The 18,990-nt window shown below is 40.2% G+C and overlaps 1 protein-coding gene across 10 annotated transcripts in view; it reads left to right on the forward strand.

Annotated features, from left to right (window-relative positions):
* TNRC6B (trinucleotide repeat containing adaptor 6B) overlaps positions 1–18,990 on the forward strand; it is a 102,025-nt gene that overhangs the window by 13,653 nt on the left and 69,382 nt on the right. For 5 of the 10 annotated variants that reach the window (XM_080971360.1, XM_080971353.1, XM_080971352.1 and 2 more), the window contains one exon: positions 2,684–2,751. The exons of 3 other annotated variants lie outside the window; for them this stretch is intronic. In XM_080971360.1, coding sequence (XP_080827486.1) covers positions 2,684–2,751 — 68 coding nt within the window. Of the gene's footprint in view, positions 1–2,683; positions 2,752–13,840; positions 14,026–18,990 lie in introns of those variants that run through there. 2 more of the 10 variants (XM_080971359.1, XM_080971358.1) reach the window with 2 other exon arrangements.

Raw genomic sequence — 18,990 nt, forward strand, 5'->3', positions numbered from 1 at the left:
CTTCCTGATGTTATCTAGGAATCTCCTTTCTTGTACCTTGAAGCCATTGGTTTGTGTTGTGCCCTCAGTAGCAGGAGAAAACAAGCTTGCTCTATCTTCCATGTGATATCCCTTTATATATTTGAAGATGGCCATCATACCTCCTTCTTTTTTAAAAAGTAATTCTGTAGCCTTCCTAGAAAGTAAGTTATGGGTAAAGTGATTTATTTGAAATGAGAGAGGTGTAGCTACCTTGTATATTTTTCCTGGTACTGAGTAATGCTCCCTGTTGTTATGCAGCAGCAGCATCTCTGTGTGTGTGTTCGTTCTCAGTATTCAGAACCAGCAGGACATGGAATAAAATCGTCAGGGATGGTTGTTTCTGTAATTTTGTGTTATAATATGCTCCCCATTGCAACCATTTTGTGAATGGTCCCCCAACTCTCTAAAAATTCAGAGTGTACCCACTAGTGCAAAACATTTGGTGACCTCAAGAGTAAGAGTTTTTTCCCATTTGAAAGTCCGCCTAAATTTGCATCTAAGCATATAAATTAGCATAATACTTTATGCACATGAGTCATGGACCTGTTCCCTTAGTCTTTTAAGTATCTAGCAACACCACTGTTAAGGTACTTCTGGACAGGGTAAAAAGCTGAAATATATGGCCCGGTTTGCTAGAGAACTGAATTTTGGAATTCTAATAACTTGTACAGGAGTATTGGACATCATACTACCCAGCCCTAGAGGCGGCACATGTAAATAGCTTCAGAAACAACCAAGAAGAAAAATACTTTAAATCTTTTAAGTCACTGGAGTAGCCAACATGATGCCCTCCAGATGTTGATGAGTACAATTCGTATCATACCATGCTGACTGGGGCTAATGGGAGTTGGAAGTCAAACAACATCTGCAGGACACCTCTTTGCCTATCCCTGCATCATGTCTATTCTGAAAGCAGACCCTATCAAATACTTAAGCACACAGTTACAAATCTGTGAACAAATACATGGTCCAGTGCAAGCGTAATGCTGCATAATCTCTTGTCTATAACCAGATGCACTGAAGCCAGTTCTAGTCATGATTAGTTGGAAGCCAGAGTTTACAATCTTAATTCTTTCTATTCATACTTAATAAGATTGCAGAACATGTAACACTAACTGTGGAGGGAGAAAACATTGTGGGATGGAGACTTGGAATCATAGAATTGGAAGGGACCTAGAGTCATCTAGGTTTCCTAACAGTTAAATTAAAACATTGTTTCTTAACCTGCAAAAACAAACTGGTAGTCACACCCAAGTGATTGGTAATGTTCCAGTTTTTTTTTAGCTGGTGTACTGTATTTCAGCCATTTTTCATCTAATCTCTGGAATTTGGGTAGTACGCACTCATCACCAAAGAGATGCCCCATGATTAAAAAAAATAGTGATGTGACCAATCTCAGTTTTCATAAGGAAAAGATTTGGTAGTTTACTAGAAAATGTGAAATGCCTTAATTATGCAGCTACTCCTGTAGCTCTATATAATGCTAGTGCTAAGGTTTCTAGCTAGTTTCTTACCCACAGGAAATTTTGTTTGTTTGGAGAAGCATTCAGTTATTTGAGTCTTTATTTGCAGTCTGAAGTGATGTATACCAGACACAGGTTTGCCATCTCAGTGAGAACTAGACATTGGAGGCCAGGGCAGGATGTGGCCTTCAGCCACATCATAAGTTGTGGAAGTTCTGCGAATTATTTGCAAAAATAGTGTCAAAAATTCACCCTTTCACAAGAGACCATTTCCACGTCCATATTTTTCTTTCCCCACTAGCTTCTCCTCACACTGTTGCCCAGCCTCTGCTTTCCCATATGCTTTCAGTCTCTGCCTGTGTCCCCAAATCAAGGTTTGTTAAACCCTCACTATTCATACTTGAGCATCTTTCTAATCTATGTATGAGGGGAGGGAATGACAGCAACATTTTAATCTCTCCTGGGGTGACACAGTACCTTGGCCATATCAGTGTGAATCAAATTTCCTGACACCCACTCCTCCACCCATAATGACTGTTGCCACCGAGCATGCGTAATATAGATGTATAGAATGGGAGATGGAAAGTCCACAATGGACTTTAAATTCTAAATGAAAGGCAAGCCTTAATAACACATTTAAAGTTTTGAAAGCATCAGTCGCTTTGGCAGATGTTAAAGCCTTCTTAAAAGAAGATGGGTTATTCTTAGAGGAAAGAATCCTTCTGTCCCCAATGTTTAAATGATACTCATCTGGCTATTGTGTCCAATTAAGTTTGGGAAATTCAGACTCTTCACTGAGGAGAATTCTCTATACCAAATTTAGAATGGTCAGACAAATGTTGATTTTTAATAAAGAAAAACACATCTCAATGTATATAATCAACTTATACAACTTATGCAGAATAAAAATATGGAAGCCCTTATATGAAAAAGTAAAGAATCTAGGTCCCATATTTACTCATTTCATGTTTCAACATATAAAACTTTCTTCTTCATGTTTTGGCTTATTGTAACTATGAGTGATAACCATGAGAGTGGCAATATGACCATGGGGTGTGCATTTGTTAAACTTCAAATGGCAATCTCTTGGTTAGAGCTAACAGTGGAAACTGGTGATAAATTCTGATAGGGAAAAGGGCCACTTTGGACAAAATGTATTTTGCTCCATCAATGCTGACCTGCAATGCTTGCCTTCGCAGATGGAACATGAGGATTTTGTAATGGAAGGGCATGGCAAGACTCCACCTCCTGGTGAAGAAAACAAACAGTGAGTCATGTTTATTTAAAAAGGGCCTTAATCAGTAAATTATACAAAACATGCAGGATAAATGTGTCTGAAGCATTGCTTCCTTTTTAACATATTCACAGTTTTGTTGTTTTACGATTAAATCTTAAGTGGCTAAAATAAGGATTATAATCCTAAACACACTTACTAGGGAGTAAGCCCAATTGAACACAGTGTGCCAGGTTCAACTAATGAGCCACATTCATGGAAACCCAGACAAGGACCTGCTAGGGCAGTGCATTCCCCCCCCCCCCACATTGGCTTTGGTGTGTGTGTTGAAAGAACCCCCAGAATAGCACAGGGAAGAGAGGAGAAGAGGGATCGTTCTGTCTGGCAAGCTGAAATGCTTGGGCTGATGGAATGATTGTCATAGTGCTACATTAAATACCTCCCAGTAGAACTTACTTTTGAATTGACAAGTGTAGGGTGGCCTTTCCTGGAGAACATAACATATTGCTAGTGGTGTGTGCAACTTTACATCACTTTGCTAGAGAAATCACAGCAGTATGCAAGGTAGGGCCTCCCTATTAAGTTTATGATGTTTATCTTAGAAAGTATCCTTTTTCAAATGTGAGCCTTACCTTTCAAAGGTAAATTTGGATTTTTCACTTCTAATATGCCCAGACATTAACATGTATTCCGGTATGGTAGCATAGTGAATTATTTTTGGCAGTGCGCTCTGATTTTACAGTTTCTGCAGTACCACAAGAAGGTATGTGGTTGCATTGATGGATGCATTAGCCTTTTATTCCTCCACCCATTGTTCTTAGATTCCTAGTTCTCATTCCACACGGTCTTCTGTCCCCTTCCAGCTACTCAACTTCTGTACCCTGTCTTCTTTTTCCTCCCTCGTAGGCATGCAGATTGAACTTTCTAGCCCTCAACCCTTTGAGCTGTCCAACGTCCTTGTCTCTGCACTCTACCCCTCCCAACAGTGCACTGCTGCCCTTTTCCCTCTCAGTGTTTCCCCCCCCCCATTCTTGTATGATATTCACTCTTCTATCTCTGTTCTATCCCTCTTCTACCACACTTTGAATGTTCTTCAGTATTACTGATTCTCACCCCAAAAGAGAGGGTGGGTTTACAGGTAATAAACATATTCTTTTATATGCTTATGGATGGGTAACCTGTTCCAGTCAGAGGACCACATTCCCTCATGGACAACTTCTCTGGGGCTTTGCGCCAGCAGTGAGGTGGGTCTAGCTCAGGGATAAGGGAACCTGTTGGGTTCCAACTCCTGCCAGCACTAGCAGGCATGGTCAGTGGAAAAGGTTATCTCCATTTATCTCACCAGCTCTATTTAATGATTAAAATGTATTCAATTCATTTAAACATTTTTAAAAGAATATCCTCTTCTCTCATGGTAATACGACTGAAACCTATGATTTCCTACACACTACTGAAATTGAAACCAGACTCAATACAATATTTGCTTCTTGTGGTGTTACAGTTTTCTGATACATTTCCAAACAATGCTATCTGCAGTTCTACTTTTTCCCTATATTTTCCAGCAGCTTCAGTAAAATACATGCTGCTATTCATGGTGATATTATATTATATTATATTATATTATATTATATTATACACACACAATTTCACTAGTTAAGAACTGTGTGGGTACTGGAAAAAGAGCTGGGTATGAAGAATCCATACTCCTGATTTGCTTAAGACTTCTGTATCTCCTGCATTTTTATTTTTTTGTTTTAAGAGAACTCTGTTTTGGGCTACTTCTACTCATGACAAAAAAAAAAATCTACTGGTGCCAGGGAAGGAAGAATCTGTGGTAGAAGATAATCCAAAGGCCTACTGATCTTTGGTTAGCACAGAAGTTGTGGGAAGATGGAGGGAAAACAAGGACACCAACCAGCTTTAGGACTGGCATGCTTTTCCATCCCAGGGGTGTGTTGGGGGGTGGGAGGGCTTCCCATACAGACACCCTTTCCCTTTTACTGCTGTTGTGTGCTGGCTGCAGAGTTTCCACAGTCTCACTAAGAGACTCCCAAGAGTGGTCCTCCAAGAGTGGTCCTCCTTGGTGCAATACAATATCCTATGGCTCCCAGAGGCTATGGAATTGCACTCTCAGAAACCCTTGGGCTTTGAAATTGAGGATATTTTATAATAGACAAAACTTCAACTAGTATGTGTAACTTTATCTTTTAAGGTCTCCTACTTTTTGCTGATAGCAGTGGTTTTTTTTACTATTTGCCATTAAAGTATGACAGTTGTTCTGTTTTTTTGGATAAAGTCTAAGGAGCAGGAACTTCTGGATGGGACATAGAGCACTCATTACAAATTTGGCAGAAAATAGTAAAATACACGCCTGTTTAAAAATGCCCTTAAATTTGTTTGGTTGTCTGCAGTGGATTCCACTCTTACGTTGCAGCAGTCTAAAGTTGTGCAGGAATAACACGAATGTGCTTTTTTAAGGTTTCAGGAGAGTTAATAAATGTAATTCTTAGGATGTACATGACTATCTAATGTAGCCTTTCATAATTTTCTATCTCTCCTACTTTCATAGTCATACTTTAAAATAGCACCTGGAATTGTATAATGAGGCAATGCGGAGACTTGAGTACGCATGGCCTCCATCAGCCTTTCCCCATCCTTGTGCTCTTCATATGTTTTAGACTACAGCTCCTATCATGACCATTGGCCATGCTGGTTGTGTCTGATAGGAGTTGGGCGTCCTACCACTTGAAAGGCATCAGATTGGGAGAAAGCTGGTTATGTCATTAGTTTTGAACTGGAGGATTTCTCTCCATTTCTGACTCTTGGTGACTGAATTAAGTTGCATCAGCAGTTGCATTACTATTTTTGTTTCCTCAATTCTTACTCCTCCTTCTTGCAAAAAGAAAAAAAGAACATGAGCAAAGGAGCAAAGATGATAGCCCTAAATCAAGATTTTTACTTTTACTCTTAAAATTACAAGGTGTATATATATATATATATATATATATATATATATATATATATATGGGTTGCATTGGAAGATGGGTTTTAAGTTTGGATTAGAAGCTGGGGTCTGCGCTGTTAATCATTTCTATAAGACTGTGGTTTATTTTGTATAATGAACTCTTTAATGACAGTGAAATTAACAATCCTTTTACATAAATTAGGCCACCGAATAAGGCTGTTTAGATGTTTGTTTTCCTCTGCTGGGGAAACAATGGTTTCAGTATTCAGGGTTAGGAGTGACCTCTGTGCAATGGCTATGGTTTTGATGTTCACTTCTACATGTTGTGAGGGAACTGAGCGAGGAAGCATGTGAACTGCATGCATGTGTGGGGAGTAGCATCCAGCAACATCTTACTAACTTGCTCAAAGCTATCATGTGAGTTATAAGGTTAGACCGATTAGTACCTAGGACTTCCTTGTCCCACAGCTGAAGTGATACAGTGCAGGAAAATGTTGAGGTCATCACATGCTGACCCATGATTTGTCTCTGTGTGGAACTGCATTCTGTATCATACTGAGCTTTGAGGTAAGTAGAATAACAGCACAGCATGGAGGTAGTCTTTGTGGGCAATTATTGGACTGATTTCTCTTGGTATTTTTTTAAAGAATGAAAGACAATAATAATAATAATTTATTTGTACCCTGGGTGGCTTCCAACATACTGGGTTGACTGGGTTACTCTGAGTGGCTTCCAACATATATAAAAGCATAATAAAACATTTAACCTTAAAAAGCTTCCCTATACAGGGCTCCCTTCAGATACTGGGGAAACCCAGCCAGATGGGTGGGGCATATTATTAATAATAATAATAATACTGCTTTTGAGCTTTTCCATGTCATGCAGAAAGAGTACTGTATTTTACCTGAAATTCCATTTCCCATCAAAGCATTTGCTTTTGAAGTAAATGTGTAAATACAAGCTCTTGATTGTGACTGTACAAATGAAGTAGGCATTCAAATGATAGCCCCTTTATCTAGAAGCGGCAACAGTCATTTACTAAAATAGTCCCTTCATGAGCTTTTGAAGCAGAAGAAAAAATAGGATTCATGATGTCCAGACCTTTTTATATAGGTTCACGCAGGTGGTTATTCCTTCTGTCTCAATGGAGGCAAGAGAAACATCACATAAACAGTAACTATTATAAGGAAGCTCATTAATCAGCTGTGATACCTCAGTACACTGTCAAGTGACCTGGTAACTGCCATGCCACACTATGTTAGTAAGAATTTGTGTGTAAATGTCTAGTTATTTAGAAGGCTAGTGTAGCTAAAACAAATGAAAACAAAATTGGGGGCTTGCAATGGTATCTTGTGAAAACAATTAATGTAGCACACCCATGCATTGCTTTTATCATGTCCTTGAATTGAATACTAAAATGTTTTTTGTGCAAAACATGATAACATGTCCATGCTGCAGGGAACTCCTAAGTAATTCTTGTTATCCCTTTTTGGGGGAGGGGTAATGTGTGTTGTTGATATAATGAGTGAAAGAGCCAAGGTTTTGGATGATGATGATGATGTAGATGTATAGTCTGATTAGAATGTTCTAATGGAAGAGGGATGGTCTAGTTTGGCTGGCACTGATGTGATGTATTTCGCTCAACTTACCAAAGTTCACTCATGCAAGCGTGCACGCATCCCTTTCACTCACAAACATACAGATGCCCGTACCTTTCATTCTCACTTCTCTGGTGTAGTGCTTACTAAGGCATTACAGTGGTACCTTGGGTTACATACGCTTCAGGTTACAGACTCCACTAACCCAGAAATAGTACCTCGGGTTAAGAACTTTGCTTCAGGATGAGAACAGAAATCGCGCTCCGGCGGCAGCAGGAGGCCCCATTAGCTAAAGTGGTGCTTCAGGTTAAGAACAGCTTCAGGTTAAGAACGGACCTCCGGAACGAATTAAATACTTAACCCGAGGTACCACTGTAGACATATTGAGCTGCAATGTGCTTTTCCTTTTGAGTCATATATGGCTAACAAAATCAGAAGTGCTGCAGGAAAGAGCCTTGGATTTTCCCCAGTTGTTGTTGTTGTTTAGTCGTTTCGTCGTGTCCGACTAAAATAGGTAGTTCTGTTCTGTTTTTAACCATTCTATTCCTCTCTGACCCTTATTCATTCTGTTCCTCTATGTACCATACTCTTGAGTTGGTTACTGCCAGCTGATGACTACTAGATAATTGCCTCGTATTTGGAATCAAAGCTTCATGCAATGAGTCATCAGTTCAAGAGGTTTAGGATGAATAGTTCCAAGATGTATGAAGTTGTTTCAGTTAATTAAAAATAGGTTTTCAGGTAGTAGTTGCTGTTTTGAGGTGGGTGGGGGTAGATCTAAGAACTTCCAAATGGCTACAAAATGATTCCAATCCCAATGGTAGGAAGGATTGTGTGTTTAAACTTGAAAAAAGGCTCTAGTTTTTAAGAAATAACTTTTTTTGTAAAATTCAAGCTCTCATTGTTTGGAGCCATCAGTGGTTTACAGCGGTAAAATACCATACATTCTTAGCTTCCATATATAATTTACTTCTGATAAAGTTCAGAGCTTGCATATACAAAGAATTGGTTTATCATTTATTAGTGAGTTTTTTTGTTTATAGTTATTACAGATGATAAACCAGATTTAATGTCCCTAGTTATCTAAACTTGCAGTGGTGTTTGCTATACCTGGGACACGTTCTGTTTGTTTTTATGGTATTTTTAATAAGGATTCCCAAAACTGTGGCTAGCGTAGAAGGAAGGCATCTCTCTCTCTCTATCTCACTTTCATCGATTATTGTATGTGAAGGTTTGTCTGCATGAACTAAGTACCACAGTACTTTTTCATAATCTAAATCTGAATATCCATTGATTGAATTTTGACTGTTTAGGGCACATGTAATGATCTTCAAACTTGCTAAGTTTGACATTGCTCCGATACTCATAACCAATAGTCTAGTTGCAAAGCTCCTCTGGCTCAGTTGCTTTAGGCCTGCTCAGGATTCTGATGCTGATTAGACTTTCTAGAAGGAGCAGATAATAATACACAAACTAAAACAGATGCTTTATTTGCATAGCCACTTTCATCACAGAGCTGCTTTTTTTGTGTGAAAGGAAATATCATGCAACTATTGTAGTTCTTGTAGTGGACAAGTGTTCCTTTTGGTCCTGAAATGCAGAATTGTGTGTGAACAACCCACAGTGTAACTGCATCATATAAAATGATGAGGCAGAGTTTAGTTGTAAAGGTCTGCATACCGTACTGTTTACTCATAAGTAGCAAGCTTGGCCTACACAGTTACAACCCAAGCCAAAATCCATGGAAACTGACTCATAGAGGAGCATTCTGTGTTTATATGCTGCCCACACCAACCAATAACTAAACATTTGTTTTCAGTTTCTGTAAAAATGTGATGGTTTCATCTTTCCTTTGCTGTTCCTTGTCTCCTCCCTCCCCTGCCATTCTCACATTGGTGATAAGCTAATTGCCAGCTACACTTTAATTTAAACTGTTTCTTGTAACAGTACCTACACTTTGGAGATCCCTTCATAGATATATTTGCTTTATTTTATTTTGGGTCACAACCTTTGAAATCTTCTCTTGTATTCTGATATGTTTCTTCAAGATTCTGTGGCTGTTCTAGCATTGTATTTATTGGTGCCTAGTACATTGTTGTGTATTCTCACTTTGTAGGTTGCTTTTTGTATGTACATACATACATATATACATACATAGAAAGAAAGATAGAAAGATGTGGGAGAGGGAAGACTTTTTAGAGGGTGAAAATGCATTTATTTTTCTAAAGTTGGAGGAACTACAGTATGAAAAGTGAAATGGTCCCTGTTAAAAACATATAGTGAAAGAAAGCTCCAAAGCAGCAACACTTATAGTTTCCCATGCTGGGCTGACACCACAGTGATCCCTGCCCATCCTGCTGGTGGTGCTGTGGCAGTTTGCCACTGTTTGTTATTTAGCTTTTGCAGTTTAGGGTTGGGTGTATATATCTGTGAGAATCACTCCGTTGCCCTAATTAGTGGTGAAACCTTTCTTTTTGGTCTAGCCAGGTTCAGATTTTTATGTGCCTCTTGACTGGGCTGAGCTAGATTACTACTGTATTTTATGTTTTTAATATATAAAAGCTATTTAATAGCCTTCTCTACAAATAGCCTGTAGTCTTTTGGGGTGTTGTAGTACAACAGATGCAGATCCATATTTAATCTATATGCTTCATCTTTGTGGCCTTATCTCAAAGTAGCCTCAACTAGCATAGAGATCATGGGGACTGTAGTGCAAAGCATTTGGAGGAACAGGCTTCTTCAGATTGATAATGATATGCTGCATATTTTTGCTTTGGAGCCTGTTGAAGGTTCAGATGACATAGAACTTGACAATAGACCTGCTAACTGTGATACGTTGCTGGAAACATATTACCGTATTTTTCGCCCTATAGCATGCACTTTTTCCCCTCCAAAAATGAAGGGGAAATGTGTGTGCGTCCTATGGGGCAAATGCAGGCTTTCGCTGAAGCCTGGAGAGCGAGAGGGGTCGGTGCGCACTGACCCCTCTCGCTCTCCAGGCTTCAGGAAGTTCTGCGCAACCCTCGGGAGACCAGCTCCCGATGGCTGCGCAGAGCTGCCTGCAGTCCCGGGCTCAGCGCACTTCTCCCCATCGCCAGCCCCACAAGCTCGGGGGACAGCGGGGAGGCGGAGCGCGCCTTCCCGCTGTTCCCCAATCTGGTTCTTCCAGCCCCGCACCTGGGGAAGAAATAATTTTTTCCCCCTTTATTTCCCCCCCAAAAAACTAGGTGCGTCCTATGGGCCAGTGCGTCCTATGGGGCGCAAAATTCGGTAATGCATTTCTAGTTGTCCTGGCACATTTCAAAGTGCTGGCTTTGATCTTTAATGCCCTAAGCTCCTGGGGTAGAAAGTATCTTGCAACAACTTCCTCCCCTGCATCTCCTACAAGTTTAATTTAGTACATTGAGCTGATTTTTAAATGACAAGTAACAATTATCTTTAATTTATACAGCCTGAAAAAGAGTTCTGATGAAGTGGAAAGCTTGCTCACTGCTTATTTAAATTGGTTCTAATGTTGCATTTGTATTTTTCCCAGTTGGTCTTCAAACAGACCAACCACTATTTTGGAGTAAGGGGAGTGGAAAGCATTTCCTCAAGGTAGGTTTTAAAAAACAATACAGAAAATGTGTTATCCTTCTGGAGCTAAGAAAGGTGTTTTTTATGGAACAGGATTGTTAATGAACTATTTCACACTTTGAAGTAGTTGTCAATTTCTGGATATGGTGCAAATTTAGAAGCATTTGCAGGTATGTGTGGTGCATTACGTTTTTGCTATTTACTAATAGAGCTTTCACACACACCATATAAAAGTCCTGTGGAATGGAATAGGCTTCAGATACTGTCTGGAAGAGATAGGGAGGAGACCTTCAGGAGCACAGTTAAAAATGTGTTAGGGCAAACATATTTCATAATAATTCTCAACTTTTTCTGTAAACCATTGTTGCAGCTTGCACTATTGTGGCAACAGTGGTTTACAAACTAGGTTGATAACTGTTATTCAGGAGTGCCTCCAAAGCAAGGTTTACGCTTAAACTTTTTGGGCTTACTGCTTTCCTGTGCACATGGAAGTCTCCTCCCTATTTCTTCCTGTTGTTAGTGCCTTCCTGTTTGTCATAGGGCCAGGGGGAGAGGTAGTCCTGAGTTTCATGGCTGAAAAGGGATTTGAAGCTAAATCTTCTAGTCCATGTTCATTTGGTCCACCATATCATGGAGAGAACGTAGCCTTCATGGCTATTAATTTTTTATTCCATAAATTTGTCTAACCCTCTTTTAAAGCCATCCAAGTTGATGGCTTTCACTGCCTCCTGTAGATGCAAGTTCCATAGTTTAACTCAAGGGTCAGGAAACTTATTCAGCAGGGGGCTGGTCCACTGTCCCTCAGACCTTCTGGGGGGGGCAGACTATATTTTTTTTTGGGGGGGGGAATAAACAAATTCCTATGTCCTACAAATAACCCAGAGATGCATTCTAAATAAAAGCACACATTCTACTCATGTAAAAACACCAGACAGCCCCCCCCCCAATAACCCAGAGATGCATGTTAAATAAAAAGATACATTCTTCTCATGTAAAAACACGCGGATTCCCGGACCATCCGCGGGCCGGATTTAGAAGGCAAATGGGCCGGATCCAGCCCCCGGGCCTTAGTTTGCCTACGCATGGTAACTATATGCTGCATGAAGAAGTTCTTTCACCTTTCCTGAATCTTCCAATGTTCAGCGTTATTGATGTCCCTCATTTCTAGTGTTAGAGGGAGAAAACTTTTCTCTGTTTCTTTCATGCAATGCATAATTTTATAAACTTCTGTCATGTCACATTTTCTCTAAACTAAAAGTCCCAACACTGCAGCCTGTACTGATATGGGAGTTGCTGCATCCCCTTGATCATTTTTGTTACCCTTTTCCAGCTCTGAATATCCTTTTTGAGGCAAGATGGCTGGACCTGCACACAGCATTCCAGATGCAGTCACACCAAAAATTTGTATACTGGCATTGTCATATTGGCAATTGCATCTTCTATTCCTTTCCTAAACATGGGACAGGACCTTCACATTTGAGATCCTCTGCTTGTAGTACTGTACTCTTATCTCTGAATACTACTTGCTGGAAATTGTAATGGGTGGAAGGACTGCTGTTACCCTCAAGACATGCATGCAGTCTTCCTGTGGGCATCTGGCTGTGCACTGGGAACAAAGTGCTGAACTACAGGGGCCTTTGGCCTGATCCAGCAGGGCTCTTCTTACGCTCTTTCCCCCCAGGGAAGCTTGCTGGACACCCACTCTGTCATTTGAGTGTCTGATTAAAGATTCACATTTTCCCAGGCTTCTAATTTTTGAGATAGTTTAAGTTTGATTTTATATTTTGTATTATGACTTCACAGTTTTCATTTTTAATTTTGTAAACCACTCTAGAAATATTTATACTGAAGGCTGGGTTCCATTAATTATCTCATGTTATGTAGAGCTTGCTTTTGACTTGAAACATAGACTCATTCCACCATGCAGCTCACTAGTGGCTTCTGGCAAGTCACTATATTTCAGCCTAGCCTATCACAGGGGAGTTGTGATGACTAATGAGTATTTCAAAAAAGTATTTTGTGCACTGAAATGGACTATAGAATATTCAGCCTTTATGGTTGGTAATAGCAGTAAGTGTAAAGGCTACTGAACAATGGATAAAATGTATGTCCATTCATGTATATGCCACTTCCTTGCCAAAATGTCTTCTTAGACTATATTAGTAAAGGACACAATTTAAGCCATTTTGTGCAGCACTGTATAAAATTTTGCAGTATAGTGTGCCTTCATATATAAGTAGTTACTGAATATACTAAATTATAAGAATACAAATGAGTAAGGACTACATTGAATAATATTGCAGTCACAGGACTTGTATCGCAGTGCCATAAAGTATCTGATCCCTTTTTCCATACATTTGGAATCTGAATATTGAAGAGTGATTTTGATAAAAGTGTTGGTAATTTTAAATTGCAAAGAGTAACTCTTTGAGTTTGTTTGAAAAGCTGGATTTTTAGTTATTAACCACGCAGAGTTTGTTGCCTTTATTGATTGAGCAGCTGACAGAAGTGATGGGGTACAAATTATAACAGTAACAATGTTATTTGGGGTGGTATTGCTGTTACCAGTTAATTGTATCGTGTGGATTTATATATTTTTGGGTGTTGGTAAGCATTGGTGAGAAATGCAAAGTGAAATTGAGAAGCTTAAAATGATGTCTATCCATCCATCCTCCGATGTGTCCTAGACGGCGGACGACAAGGACTGCAGCATTTTACGGGATTATTATTTTAGAATGTGTAATACTGTTGATTATACACTTGAGGAATAGTAGAAAACGTGCGCTGTTGCAGCTTTCACAAACGGGAGCGCGCGAGAGAATGAAAGAACTGCGTTTCCTTTAAGATTCTAGCTTTCCACCCTCCTTCCTGATTGACAGCGTGCGCGAGTCACATGGCCTGCCTCTATTTGAAGGTCACAAAAAGCTGCTTCCTTTATAGAGACGGAGGGGGAGAGCGAGGAAGAGGGAGTGTGTTGTGTGCGCGCGCGCGCGAGCGAGGGAGAGAGGGAGTTCAAGCCAAGATGGCCGACGGAGTCTCTGCTGGCTTTTGAACATTTCAAATTGAAATCATAGAAATATAGCAAAATCATTTTTGAGATCTCTTAACTTCCATTTTTACCCTGTATGCCTCAACTTGCTGGATTTAAGCACTGTTGCACTTTATGAGGTTAGTAGTAGTTCTATCTTTCTTTGTCGCGTATTGATTTTTTCTTTTTTAGGGGGTGCGTTTAGTTTGACGGTTTCGTCTGATAATTGCAGCACGACGTTTGTCTCGCGTAAGCGTCTGTGAATCGCTTTGATCTTAGATCAAGTGCAGTTGCCAGGATTTAAAGAAAAATCTAAAAGAAATACGTGGCATATTTTGGGAGGTTTTAAATGCGTTTAAAATACCTTTGCATAGAAACCAGCTTTATGTGTTAAATCTTTTCTTTTCATAAGGTTCTCAGAGTGCCGTCTACACACACTTGAGGCTTGTAAATCTGCTGCAAAAATTAGCATAAATTAAATCGTCTTGCATTCTTGTTGCTAGGATTGGCATATTATATAAACCTATAGTTCTTAAGAGATTCAGAGGGCAAAAATAATACAGCAGTGTTTGCACGTTTCTTTAAAACACGGCTTTCGAATTAGTATTGAAGCAGTTTGAGATTTTTGAAGATGCCTACGTTCAAAATCTACCATGCATAATGTATAGGAGTGCACATTCTCTTGCGTGCGGGTGCACCCCCTCCCCCAGTGTGACTGCATCCCCTCCCCCTTTTCCGTTGCAACCAGATGCATTTTATTTGGATTGCAATTGGAACTAGATGGTCGCGCTCTGTAAACATAGCATGTAGAGTTCAGAAGAGAAGAGGCAATCTTACTAGTTAATGTCAGTTGAGAAAATGGTCTCCTGCTTTAGAATCCTTTCTTTTAGCGGCTTTCCCCTCTTCTTTCTGGAAGTTTTAAATCTGGCAATGTTGGCACCAATATTTTTAAAAAACAACAGTGGAATGTGAAATAAGTACTTTGATTTTACATATTTAATGTGTTTGAAATGAGAACTCATGAGAAGACTAAAGATGATAAAGTATCTTACATGGATTTAAAATTCTTTCCCTTTAAAACTAAGCCCTGTGTTTCACATCTCTCCAAAGGAAGCAGTTCAGCAATGGGGGATCATTGTAAATCTTGCTTTCTGTGGGCAAGCCCTTCCCCCTGCATTGTGTGAATGTGATGTAATGCACCTCTCTGTGGGGTAGAATTGAATAGGACAATGTGAATTTTGATTGTCATGTATTTTCTCCCTCTTTCTGAAAGGCCTTGTGTTCTGTTTGTATTATGTTTATTTCTATAGCAAGAGGATGGAGCTAGTCTGAATTTCAGTTCTGTAATTGATAAATTACAAGAACATTTAGCTGACTTTATGGCCCTCACTGACTTAATATGTTTCTTGCAGCACACAGCACAAGTCAAGTAAAACTTGAAGCATCTCAACAGTTTTTTAACCAGTTTACACAGCTTAATGACACAATTATCAGTATTTTAAGCAATGTTGTTTCAAGCCTAGTTCCATTGAGAGTCTGTTCCCTCCTTGAGCTTGTTATGTACTTGTGTGTGCGTGCACACATGTATGCAAGTGGGTGACCTACTTAAGACAAAGTAACCTTGGCTCAGTTTTGAGGGTTAACTTGATTAAGTATGCATTGCAGCTGGCATGCTTCTGTGTCACATATTTCTGTATCATGTAGAGAAGGGCATAGAATTAACCATTTAAAAAGAAAAAGAAACACTGTCTTTAGAAGTCAGCAAAGATGATGGATACTGTTTGAGCCATGAAGGCCATCATACAGACTTGGTTAATTTGAACTGTTTCCTGGGAGAGGGGTGCAGAAAGCTATGGCTAAGGTGACTGAATTTAAATCATCTAGAAAAGAAGACTCTACCATTTTGAAATTCACATTTTCTAAACAAATATGCTGGTTACTATTACAAGTAAATTGCAAGAAAACAAAGACTTTATACAGTCTAAGAGCACAATCGAAAATCTCTGGTCATGCAGCCACATGCAGTGAGAATGATGTTTGCTTAGGAAATGAGGACCGGTATCTTTGTCTGTGTGTGGATCACTTCCTTGGATAGAAGCAGCAAACATATGGACATGGAATTCTGAATAAACATGTGTAAGGCCCTAGGTGTTTAGAACATTCGACATGCAATGGCTAGTGCTTACCGGGCAATGTATTTCTTAATGAGATGGAAGGTTAAATGTACATGCTATCTGGTTAATGGTAAATATTCATATCGTATTCGTAAGTTCTTGTAGTGAAGGGCAGAAAACAGGAGTACAGAATAAGAACATAGCCCTGCTTATTCAGTCCAGAGGCCTGTCTAGTCTAATGTATTGGGAAGACCATAAACATGGCGTTAAAGCAATAGCTCTCCTGCTGTCAGCTACCCCCACAATTGGCATTCTGTTATGTACTGCCCCTGAACATGGGAGATAAAGGACCCCTGACCATTAGGTCCAGTCGTGACTGACTCTGGGGTTGCGGCGCTCATCTCACTTTATTGGCTGAGGGAGCCGGTGTACAGCTTCCAGGTCATGTGGCCAGCATGACTAAGCCGCTTCTGGAGAACCAGAGCAGCACACAGAAATGCTGTTTACCTTCCCGCCAGAGCGGTACCTATTTATCTACTTGCACTTTGACGTGCTTTCGAACTGCTAGATTGGCAGCAGCAGGGACTGAGCAACCCCGTCACAGGGATTCGAACTGTCCTAGGCTCTGTGGTTTAACCCACAGCGCCACCTGCGTCCCTAACATGGGAGATACCTTTTAGCTATTACTATGGCTGCCGTTCTTTTCCAGCTCACCCATTTCAACCACATTTCCAAGATCACTTATATGGACTCAGTAGGTGGCTGTTCGTCTGATAGGAAACTCCCTGTAATAAATACAGGGGCCAACAACATGGTACCTGCAGATGCATATGCACCCCAGAGACTTCCTCTGGTGCCTACAGGGATCCCCCCCTGAAATTAGATTTCAAAGGAGCTGGTTGGTACCTACAACTGTTTCTTCTGATTGCAAATGGAATCAAAAAGCTTAGTGACTTCTGACTTACTGTCTTGATCATGTTTCACTTCAGTTGAACATTCCTCCTCATAGCAGAGGTTTTCAACATTTTTGAGTCCATGGCTCCCTTAACCAACTACCGTATTTTTTGCACCATAACACTCACTTTTTTCCTCCTAGAAAGTAAGGGGAAATGTCTGTGCGTGTTATGGAGGGAATGCCTACGGGTGGCATGCCTACGGATTTTCCTCCTCTAAAAACTACGTGCGTGTTATGGTCGGGTGCGTGTTATAGAGCGAAAAATACGGTACATCTTTCTGTGGCACCCCTGTGGGGCTCAGGAGCCCAGTTATGTCACCGCTTGCCTGGTCTCTCAACCCTTTTTTTTTTTAACACACTCCCTTGTGGAGTGTTCCCCCAGCCTCCTCTCCCCTCTCCTTGGGAGTCCTTTGGGCAGCCACTGCTGCTGCCCTGGTCTCTGAGCTGCCCCCCCACCCCAAAGAGAGGTACCATTCACCTGTGGAGGTTATGGCCAGGGCTGCTGCAATAAACAGCTGTGCAAGCCTTTGGAGGCAGAGACGCAAGTGGGCATCAGAGGAGGGAGGTAAGGAAAGAGGGACAGTGGCCAGTGTTGCCCGCAGCACCCCAAACCATCAGGATTCAAAATTAGCAGGGCGCCAGGCACATTTTTGCACTTAAAGATTCTCCAAGCATCTCAGAAAGTCTGGGTGCCATTAATTCATGCTTATCAAAATAATAAATAAAAAGTGTTGCCTCCTCTCCTCTCCCCTTGCCTCCCACAACCCAGGTCCCAGAAGTCATTTGGCTCCTAGCTGTTCTATCCCAGTTTCTAACACTGCTGACCATCATTCAAGGCACCCCAGGGTGCCACGGCACACTGGTTGAAAACCATTGCCCTATAGTGCAAAGCAACCTGTAACTGAGTTTAAGAGGCTATAGCCCAAATCCTTGTGTTATTAGACTGTGGACAAATGTGCCCACATTCTCCTGCCTTTGCTTTGTGATCTGTAATGGGACTTTGGGGTTAGTTAAGCCATACTTTCTCATTACTTATGAACTGGGAACCTGAATTAATCTTGAACTACAAATGGGGTCTGGTTTTAGAGCTTGGTTTGAAGTCCAAGTTTAAAATACAGTTTCCTGGTTCATATGTAATGAGAGAGAGAGGTTTACTAAACCACAGAAGTATTTTATTATGTTTTGTCAAAGAGCAGAATTTAGATCTTAATCAGTGTGTAGGCTTTAACATGTTTTGCTATATATTGAATTGAGATTTCATTGCACACCAGGTTTATTTTTAAATTTAAATGCATTTTAAAGTTTAGTCTCAATTAAAACTGTTCATCTATATTTATAGCAAACAATGTATTCATTGGTCTTTGACTTCCCCTCATCCTATTAGTTCATCTCCTCGTTTTCAGCTGGGTTGATTGGATGCAACTTTCCAACATGAAAAAGGATACGAAATTGATAACTTCATTCTGTACTCCCACTGGAATGTACCCTATAGAAATGTATAATGGGAGTAGTATTCAACATTAAGCAATTGAAATATAAACTGGTGTGTGTTTTGGTGCTATATTGAATAATACTATGAATCCTGTTGGAAGAGTTGATTAATAACCATTAAACGATCATCCTTGGGAGAATTGGCTTTTCTTTTTGCTCTGATGGCTGTTCCATTGAGAGTACATAATTGAAGGTGAACTGGATTTAGCTTTATGTGCTAAATAGTGAAAATGCTCTGTTACCTTTTCATGACTGGCATCATGTTCTTTGACACAAAAATTTGGAAGAACAAAGGTGTGTGGATTCTCCACAACTACTGCTTTTCAGAGTACACCAGATCTCTTGGTTTTGTCCTTCACTATCATGGCTTTAAAATCTTCCTGTCCCTGACATTTCATAATCTAGTCTGTGCCTTCTATTTCTACTAAGTGGTGGTGTTTCTATAGAGCAATTTATTGCTACTTTCCCTGCAGCATTCAATACTCCCCAAGGACTAGGCACATTTTGCAACTTGCTATGGTCCTATTGTGACCTATTTTAGATGT

Source organism: Podarcis pityusensis (genome assembly GCF_964106645.2).
Source record: "Podarcis pityusensis genome assembly, chromosome: 10".
NCBI classification, from domain to species: Eukaryota; Metazoa; Chordata; class Lepidosauria; order Squamata; family Lacertidae; genus Podarcis; species Podarcis pityusensis.